Source organism: Heloderma suspectum, chromosome 5 (assembly GCF_057233095.1).
Source record: "Heloderma suspectum isolate Gila_16-S chromosome 5, 16-S_ref, whole genome shotgun sequence".
Taxonomy (NCBI): domain Eukaryota; kingdom Metazoa; phylum Chordata; class Lepidosauria; order Squamata; family Helodermatidae; genus Heloderma; species Heloderma suspectum.
This window is the reverse complement of record NC_139462.1, coordinates 226,509,939-226,519,836: the sequence shown is the minus strand read 5'-3', so window position 1 is coordinate 226,519,836 and position 9,898 is coordinate 226,509,939. Positions and strand designations below refer to the sequence as shown.

General features: G+C 46.3%; 1 protein-coding gene across 1 annotated transcript; it reads right to left on the bottom strand.

Moving 5' to 3' along the window:
• Window positions 1–281: 281 nt before the first annotated feature.
• Window positions 282–8,616, bottom strand: LOC146345230 (uncharacterized). Its single transcript, XM_084859443.1, has 2 exons — window positions 8,303–8,616; window positions 282–3,038 (listed from the first exon to the last, which is right to left on the bottom strand). The coding sequence occupies exons 1-2, from the start codon at window positions 8,588–8,590 to the stop codon at window positions 1,554–1,556; spliced, it is 1,773 nt and encodes a 590-aa protein (XP_084715569.1). The 5' UTR covers window positions 8,591–8,616; the 3' UTR covers window positions 282–1,553.
• Between the last annotated feature and the right edge of the window lie 1,282 nt (window positions 8,617–9,898).

Sequence of the window (9,898 nt, the reverse complement as noted above, 5' to 3'; positions counted from 1 at the left end):
CGGTGGCAGAGGCGGCTTGCAATATATTCCATCGCAGCTTGCAATATATTCTGACACATCCCATGGAGCCAGCAGAGCCTGGAAAGGTGGCTGGGTGGATTGACTGCAGACACAAATGGCATCCGCTAGGTCTTAGTTTAAGGTAAATGCAGCTGTAAATGAATGCATTTAGCTTAAACTAAGTCCTTTATGGCCACACATGGCATAGTGGACACCATTTGCATCTGTGCTTTTTCATGTGATAGGCTATGCAAATATTTAGGCTAACCTGGGTTGTATTAGTAATTGGAATCTCATTTTTAATTCCAGAATTCTCTTGGAGGCATTTGATTATAGAATTTCCTAATTGAGCAGCAGGGGCAAAATGATGCAAACATGAAAGATTTGCTTGATCTGCAACATCCTGCCTCCATCCTAGGGATGTCGTGAGTGCCCAATAGGGGGGTGGAGTCTGACAGATGCCCACCTGCTTGGCCCCCTGAACTCCCATTTGCAGTTTGAGCAGCACTTTCTGGACCCGTTCAGGAAGTGCTGCATGGTCTGTGAACAGGGTCGGCTGCCTGCTCCTTCCCTGAGCTGCCATCATTATGCAAAATGGCATCTCAGGCCTTTCTGGAAAACTAACATGATAGATTATGGCCGTAAAGGGCCTGTCTACACCACATTACAGGTGAGAATGGTATACTTACACCCATAATGTTGTGTAGATGGCCCCTTTATGGCTGCAATCTATGCAACATTAGTTTTCCAGAAATACCCAAGCTGCCACTTTGCGTAACAATGGTAGCTCAGAGAAGGAGCGGGTGGCCACATAGCACTTGCCAGGCACTCGCCGAGCTGTCTGGGGGCTCACGCAATGTGACAAGTGGGGCAGTGGGGGTGGTGGCTTGGCAAATGACTGGTGTGCCTGGACAGACGTGAGTCCGTCCATCCCTGCTCCATCCCATTATAGGTAAACGTGATTCCTGATCTGATTTGTACCTTTTTGAAACTTTGGGGGTACATGCTATATTGGTTACATAGAATCAGAAGTACATGCATAAATGGCATTGTTAACATCTTACTGAAAGCAGAAGACTCCCAAAAGTGTAAATTTATAGTAAAAACTATAGCACTAAGCCAACCTGGGCCAATACCAATGTGTCTCTATTATTCTCCTCTACATAATACATCCCTCCCCTGCCCACCTCACCATTCAGCACACTTCTTCTCTCCCTGTCTTGCTTCTTCAAAGCTCTATCAACTGTGCATGGCCTTTTAAGAAACGTCAACACCAGTTGTCAACATATGATTGAGGTTACATGTAAGTCAAGAGCAGCATTATATTGCCCATTTCTTGATTTTATGTCCAATGCAAGCACAAGTACTCAGATACAAAGCAGAAGCTCAATATATGTCAAGCCAAAGTTTGTAATCAGCCCATGAAGGCTACCAAAGCCATATTTCAAATCTGGGTTTGACCAAATGAGGGGTCTACAAGGGCTTAATTTCATTAATGATGCAAGGCTATATATTGGATCTCTTCCTCTGAGAGTGGATTGAGAGGTCCATCTTCAGAGGCGTAGCTCATCCCTTGGAGGTACCGACGCAGCCGGCCCTGCATTGCACTTGCACCATGATGTAGAGATGATTTGATTGACATCCGTGATGTAGCACCATTGGTATGAAGAACTGTGATAATCACAGTGGTGCTGTGGAGAACAGCAGTACTCCCAGTTATTTTTATAGTCTATGTAGCACCAATAATAATCTTTATCATAAAGGCCACAGGGGTGATCTGGACGACATGGCTTTCCCTTGACTGTCATAGTTGAGTATTGGGGCGAGCAAGGCACAGAGGATTTACTTCCGGAGGGACAATAAAATGTTTTGGATTCTGGGTCGACAGTGCACTTGCCAGTACAGCAGTAGTCCCAGTTATTAGTGTACGAGGTGGAACACCACTTGTAGCTTTCTCCGTGGAAGTCACAGTTCTGCCAAACGCATCTCCATCCTTTGGCAGAGACAGGGGAGCCAGGCATGTGTTTCTGCTCTTGGATTGTGCACACTTTGGGCTGAGATGACTCTGTAGCCCTCCTGTGTCTGGAGGTGCCACTAAGAGATGAGAGAACACAGGCCATGTTGTCTTGAGAGTACATCTTCTCGCGCTGGCTATGCCACTCTTGTAAGTTTGGAAAGCCCACTGAGAACTTAATGCCGGTCAGCCGAAGAGAATCCTGATCTACATTCATGCTTGACGTTAGCTGAGAAGTCTCTTGGTCCAACATTTCCTGGTCCGATTCTGACAGCAACAACGTATAAGTGTTGAGAATCAGTTCTCGAAAGGCTTGGGACATGGCATCGTTTATCTTGTTTAAAACTTCATTTCCCTTTCTGCTGTTTGGATTACAGTCATCAGCAAACACTTGCAATGATTTACTAGAAGGAAGGTGGTAAGAATTTCGGAGGTCTCCTTCCAACTCCTGCACTGAGAAAATATTCACTATTGATGTCTCCATGTTCTCTGCCATAAATGCAAAGGAGAATTTGAGATTCTCATTTTGTGGGTTGTCACAACAAACGGCAGTCCAAATGTACTTGGGAACAGAAACCCTGCTGTGTTCTCTGGAACGGTCGCGTTCTGTGTCAAGATAACGGTCAGGGATTTTCTTGTTGGGATCAGGAACGGATCCTGTTACCAGGTAGGCAGTCCCTCTGAGACCAGTGCAGTGAGCTGAGAGCTGGTCCTTGAGAGTTCTCTCTAGTTTGTACCACCGGATCCGGTTGAAGCAGGGATCCATGGGCACAGCATTGGTCAGTGTGAAGGTGGCATCACGACCAGTGGCACACTGGAACAAGTTAGGGTTCAGATGTCCCCGGTCGTAAGCTGTGTTTTCATAGTCAATGCTGATGGCTTGGCTTTGCTGAAGCTCTTGTTGTTTACGGAGGGTCATAGCCAGAGTAGTCGTCGATGACCCTGATGGTGTCGCCACCACTGCCTCTGCCACCGCCTCCGCCGCAGTCTTCATATTTGCTGATGCAGCAGATCGAAATGCAAGCTGTCAAAAAAGAAATCAGTAGGAATTATTCCACTCACGCTCAGGGCTGGGTGATGTTCAAGCAGTGACTGATCTTATGGCAGAAACTGTTCAGCGTTCTTGAATGGTCATGATTACATCCAGTAAATGAGACAAGAGCAGCTGAATTACCCTGCTGGTATAACCATGTGCGAAAAAACAAAGCACAACTCTGCAAACTTACCAGGAGTTTCTGTTTTTTTCACTAGGAGGCAGAGTGCTCCACAAACTTATTTCGAATCACCATTTTAATGTTAGTTTTCTTCTTTTCCAGGTATTTCTACATCATCTTCAGATGCTCAGAGCATTTAGCTGCAAAAATGGCGTTGTGGGTTCCCTCCTGCACAGCTAGAACATTTGTGATGTGTTGGTTGTTTTAAAATTGATATATATTTTATATGTTGATTTTATATTATGTTATTATATTGTAATTTTAGCACTGTAATTTTATTTTTTATAAACCACTGAGTAAGTTGGCAATTGGGTGGTATATAAATGTAAGAAAGGAAATCAAATGAAATCCATATGTCTCCTAGCCAGTAGCCAGGGAGTCAAGATGACTCCAGACCAGAGAGTCTACCTCTTGCTCACAGCTGGTAGAAAGCCCCCAATTCTGCTGCCTTCTTTCACCCTGGGCAGGGTGCCACTGTGAGGGCTCATCGGGTCTTTCTCTTTGCCAGCTGCCTGCCTGCTTGCTCACTCCTGCCAGAGGTCCATGCCTATTGGGATGGACGAACCTGTTAATTTCTGTTTCTCTCAGATCCTTCGTTTTTCAATCTTAAATTTGTTTCGTTCCAAACTTATAGTATTTCAGAAGTGTGAAAATGTGAACTGGACAAATTTTGCCCCTTTCCCTAGTTGCCCATCCTCAGATCTGAGAGTTTCTCATGGACTTTTCATGTTAATTTTAAATTCTAGTGTACATTGTTCCCTATAGATTTAAAGAAACCATATTAAAGGGTTGTCCACAAAAGTGCTTGAATAGAAATACACAGGTCATGTGCAATCTTCCCCTGTGTTAGAAAAAGTGTGGAAGGCTGCTTTCAGGAGGTGCAGGGAGACATGGCTTTATTGTGAAATGTTGAAGAACAAGCTGGTTTGCTATAACCCTAGGCAACTGCTGAGGCATTCTGTGCTGCTGCCTGGTTGACGAGGTGCTGCACAGGGGGCTCCATTCAAGCTTGTTTCCCATTTCAGCACTAAGTAGGTTGCCTGGCCCTACATTACCATTTGGTGTCCTTGGACAGCTGCTGAAGACCTGGCAGGCCGACTCCTAATTCTTGGCGTTGGTCCTCTTTTGACTGGCAGGCTGATCTGAGCTCTGGGCAGCTCAGTCTGGGCAGGCACCATGTTCATTTCCCATAATCCCCCAGAATGACACTATGTTGGAGGCATTGTGGGAAATTAAGGTGGCAGCTCCACTGGTGTAATCTTTCTACCTAGCACAATTGTGAGGAAAGCCTCTGGCCCTGGTGTGTGTGTGTGTGTGTAATTGACTTAGGATGGGACCCACCAGAGGACACTTTGCAGATGGCCCCCTCAAATGCTGGGCTATTTCACCTGAAGCTACAAAATCATAGACTCATAGAATAGTAGGGTTGGAAGGGGCCTATGAGAGCATCGAGTCCTGCTCGGTGTGGGAATCCAAGTCACAGTATCCCTGACAGATGGCTGTCCAACCTTGTCTTGAATGCCTGCAGTGTGGGAGAGCCCACCACCTCCCTGGGTAATGGATTCCATTGTTGTAGTGCTCTAACAGTCAGGAGGTTTTCCTGATGTTCAGCTGGAATCTGGCTACCTGGAACTTGAGCCCATGATTCTGTGTCCTGTACTCTGGGATGATTGAGAAGAGATCCTGGCCTTCCTCTCTGTGACAACCTTTCAAGTCTTGAAGAGCGCTATCCTATATCCCCTCAGTCTTCTCTTCTCAAGATGAAACATGCCCAGTTCTTTCAGTCTCTCCTCAGGGGGCTTTGTTTCCAGTCCTCTGATCATCTTCATTGCTCTCCTCTGAACCCTCTGCAGTTTGTCTGCATCCTTCTTAAAGTGTGGTGCCCAGAACTGGACACAGTACTCCAGATGAGGCCTACCCAGTGCTGAGTAGAGGGGAACTAGTACTTCCTGGGATTTGGAAGCAATGCTTCTATTAATGCAGACCAAAACAGCATTTGCCTTTTTTGCAGCCACATCACAAATATGTAGGGATGGGGGAGAATTTCTCCCCGAAACTTCGGGGGGCCGAGTGCCAACGCATTCAACCCCCGAAATCTGCAGTGAAATTCTCCGCCACGGCCCCGCCCCGCCGCCGCCCGCCCCCCCGGGATGGGACTTACCTTTCACAAATGTCCCTCCTGGCAGCGGGTCCCGGCGGCGGTTCATCGGGTCTTCGTCAGGGGCGGGGGTGGCAGTCGGTCTTTTGACCGGCTGCCGCCGCCGCCATTACAAGGAAAGTTAAAAAAAAAAACCACCCCCGTGATAGGCTACGTAACGATTAACGTGGCCTATCACGGCTAGATTTGCAAAGTCAGCCGTGATAGGCTACGTTAATCGTCACATAGCCTATCACGGGTGACTTTGAAAAAAGAAAAAAAAAGCACGTACGCAAATGGCGGCCCCCATAGGGAGCCGCCATTTGCGTTCCTTATTTGGTCCCTGTACTCTACGTAAAGATTTACGTAGACTACAGAGAAAATAAGGGAACGCTATTTGCGTTGCGTACGTGCTTTTTCTTTTTCTTTTTTCAAAGTCACCCATGATAGGCTACGTGACGATTAACGTAGCCTATCATGGCTGACTTTGGAAATCTAGCCGTGATAGGCTACGTTAATCGTTACGTAGCCTATCACGGGGGTGGTTTTTTTTTTTTTGCGGCTGGGTAGACGGGGCGCTTCTACCTGGCCTGACTTTCACTGGCGAGGGATGGGGCGCCTCCCGCCCGGCTTGAATTTCGGCCGGGCGAGGCGGGAAGCCTCCCCCCCCTCGCATGAACTTCGGGGGGAGAAGCGAAGCGCCTCCCCCCCACCGCGAAAAAAGCTGCGGTACAAGATAAGTCCCTTTCGTACATCCCTACAAATATGTGATATTTGTTTTGGGAGTTGAAAATGATGGATATTGTTCTGTAGCTCTCCTTTATTCCTTGCTCCCCTGCTCCCGTGCTATTATTCTTTGTGTCTCTACTGTTAGTAACATGGTTCTTAATGCAGAATATTTTATCATTCATGCTTGAGAACAAACGTTTAGAACAGAGTTGGACTCCTCACTTCTGAGAGCTAAGACATTTTTTTCTGAAATAAAACTGGAGGGACTCTGACTACCATTATTTTTGGAATGTAAGAATTACCCTCCCTCAGAAGAAACCAGCTTCTGTGTTTCTTCATGAGTCTTGGATCTGGGCATGTTTCCTGACTGGAAAGAGCTATTCTAAAGCAGTGACCCACACAAAGACTTGCACAGTGCAATCCTGGGCTTGCCTACTCAGAACTGATCACTGGGGTATTGCGAGCAGAATTGGTGGGCTGGGGTGGCCCTACTCTCTCTCATATGGCATCTCTAGGAATAAAAGAGGGGGAGAGGGAATTCTGAAGGGCTCTGTTACCTCCAGCGCCTAGGGATGTTAGAGGATTCCACCATGGACTCCAGTGAGGCTGGCTCTGGCCCCCCGGAGTCCGTGGCGGAACGGAGCAATCCCCCCTGCCACCCCATGAAATGTATGCGGAACGGAGCCTACCTTTGTCAGCCGTCCGCTGCCCCGCGAATGGCTGCCGCAGTCTATGGCTGCCATTTTCTGTTTACTTTAGCTGTAGTAGGCTATGTAAGTATTTATGTAGCCTATGACGGCTAATGCAGGGACGCAAATGGCGTAGTGGCCGCCATTTGCATCCCTGCGGTAGCCGTCATAGGCTACGTATATATTTATGTAGCCTATCACGGCCTCTGCAGGGATGCAAATGGCGTGGTGGTCGCCATTTGTGTTCCTGCCTTTTGCCGTGATAGGCTATGTAAATATATGCGTAGCCTATCACAGCCTCCACAGGGACGCAAATGGCAGCTGCCGTAGCGGCCGCCATTTGCGGCCACAGCCCAGCAGCAGACAGAAGTCCGGCTGCAGGTGGCCCCGGCAGGCTGCTCCATGGAGTCGCCGTGGAGCAGAGCCGGCCAGGAAGGATTCCGGGGGGAGGGACCCCCACCACGGATGGCCCAAGCAGAACGGGGTAAGTGATTCATATACCCCTGCCAGCACCATGTTGATAAGTGAGAATGTGCTTCGTCTGTATGCTCTGCCTGTTATTATTCCTTGCTGGGAGACTGAATTCAGTTTCCAAATGGTGAAAAATCTTGCACTTATCATCCAGACCCATTTTTTGAGATAGATCATAAGATCATCAGCTGCCCAATGTTTAAAAACAAATAAATAAATCCCACCTCTACCCCTTTATTTTGATCTCATGTTGCCACCTAAGTATCAAGTCCATATCTGTACAAGAATCAAAACCCAGCCTTGTACATGCTGGGCTAAGCTGGCAGCTTTAATCATGTAGCACAATATCGACACCTATATCTATGACAGCCAGTATGGTGTAGTGGCGAGAGTTTTGGACTGGGAGCTGGGAGATCTGGGTTCTAGCTCCCACTTGGCCATGAAGCTCACTGGGTGACTTTGGGCCAGTCACAGACTCTCAGCCCAGCCTACCTCACAGGGTTGTTGTTGTGAGGCTAAAATGGAGAGGAGGAGGATTATGTATGCCACCTTGGCTTCCTTGGAGGAAAAAAAGGCAGGATAGAAATGCAATAAATAAATGAATAAATAAATCTCTGAAATTTGGCAGGCACTGTCCCCTCATAAGTAAATACTATGTCTGCAAACATCATCCAGTTCTGACAAAGAGGAAAAAATGTTTTAGCCATTTGCTGATTTTTAATGATAGTCAGTGGCAGGCATGAAGATCTGAATTTTCATACTCAGATTCAGACTGAAACCTAAGTTGAAGTGACCAAATCAGGCTTCCCTCCAAACTGCTGGATTGGTTTTGGACTCGGAGTACAAACCAAATCTTGTTTCCCATGCACACTCCTACTGCTTGATATTGGCACATATTAGAAAACTCCAACCTCCTGCTCCAACAATATCTGAAACTGTTTCCAAGCAATTCAATAATAAACCATTAAAAAGTATTTAATCAAGGAGCATGCCCACGTGCCTTAGCACACACTTGGGAAATTGCCTTGCATCCTCTTTGGGTTCTTACCTGAGGCTCTACGAACCAGGTACTCCTCCTTGAGGATTCACCTGAGCAGGAGTCACCACTTAAGGTGTAGGCTGACCAGTATGGGATTCGGAAACCTTTATGGTACAGGGTGGCAAAATAGTAATTGTCTTGGTAGCGCTGACAAATCTTTTCAGCATTCATGTCATCAAACCATCTTGGCTCTTGTCCCTTGTAGAAATACCATGCACAGTTGCGGAATGACCCCACTTCGGCCAGGGATGGCCATGCTAACAAAGCAGAGCAGCCTAATAGCAACAGCAGAAGCATGGCTCATAGATCCGTTGCAATGAGTCCAGCCTATTGAGATCCCTGCCTATTTATAACAGCTGACAGGCTATTTTTGGCATCCTTCCCGTGTCCAAATTCAACTTTGGTCTTCTTGTCAGGGGTTACAAAATTAAAGCAGGCACAAGAAATTTGGCGGCACAAGGATCCTTTGAAATGAACGTTAAAGGGAACTGCCAATAACTTTTTTAAAAATTATTTCTTGGCAGAATTGAGTGAAATTTGCAAGGACTGGATTCAATGTGCAAGGATAGTTGTTCCTTCTAATGGGATGAAGACTGCCAAATTTCAAAGGAATAAGTGCAGGGGTTCTTGAGCCCATATATTTTTAGGTTTTTTTTTTAAACGATGAGCTTATCTCCCAATGTTCCTTGCAGACCATTGTTCTGAAAAGGACAAAAAGAATGCAAGTTGCCAGAACTAAGAAACCTGCAAAGTTTCAGAAAGATAAGTGCAGCAATCTAGGTGGAAGGGGAGACCTCAATTGGGGGGGGGATTTGCTTCCCCTTCCTTCCTCTTGTGGTTTTTGGGGCAATTTCTATGAAAATGGCACAAGTCATAGAAGTGTCTCTATGCAAGAAACCTGTGAAGTTTCAGAATTATAGGTGCAGAATTATAGGATATAGGTACTTGAGTCAAGATGTAGCGATGGCCACCAATTTGGATGGCTTTAAAGGGGATTGGACAAATTCTGGGAGGAGAAGGCTATCAATAACTACAAGTCCTGATGGCTATATGCTACTTCCAGTATCAGAGGCAGTATGTCTATAGACACCAGTTGCTGGGGATCATGGGCGGGAGGATGCTGTCATGCTAATGTCCTGGTTGTGGATTTCCCACAGGCAGCTGGTTGGCTGCTGTGCAAAGATGATGCTGGAGAAGATGGACCTTGGACTGATCCAGCACAACTCTTCTTATGTTCTTAACCCTAGGTGTAGCTGGCAAAAAAGGCAAATTGCATGTTGGAGATGATTAGGAAAGGAATTCAGAATTAAACTGCCAATCGCATAATTTATTTTTATTTATTATTATTAAATTTATTAATTGCCCATCTGGCTGGTCACCCAGCCACTCTGGGCGATGTACAACATACAATAAAACAGTTTAAAATGCTTTTATACAACTCTATGGTGTAGAGTTCTGCTTGCTGCATCTCAGAAACAATATTGCAGATCTAGAACAGGTGCAGAAAAGGGCTATCAAAATAATCAAAGGGCTGGAGCAGCTTCCCCATGAGGAAATGTTGCGATGTTGGGGAATTTGATTTTAACTAAGTGGCAAGTAAGCGTA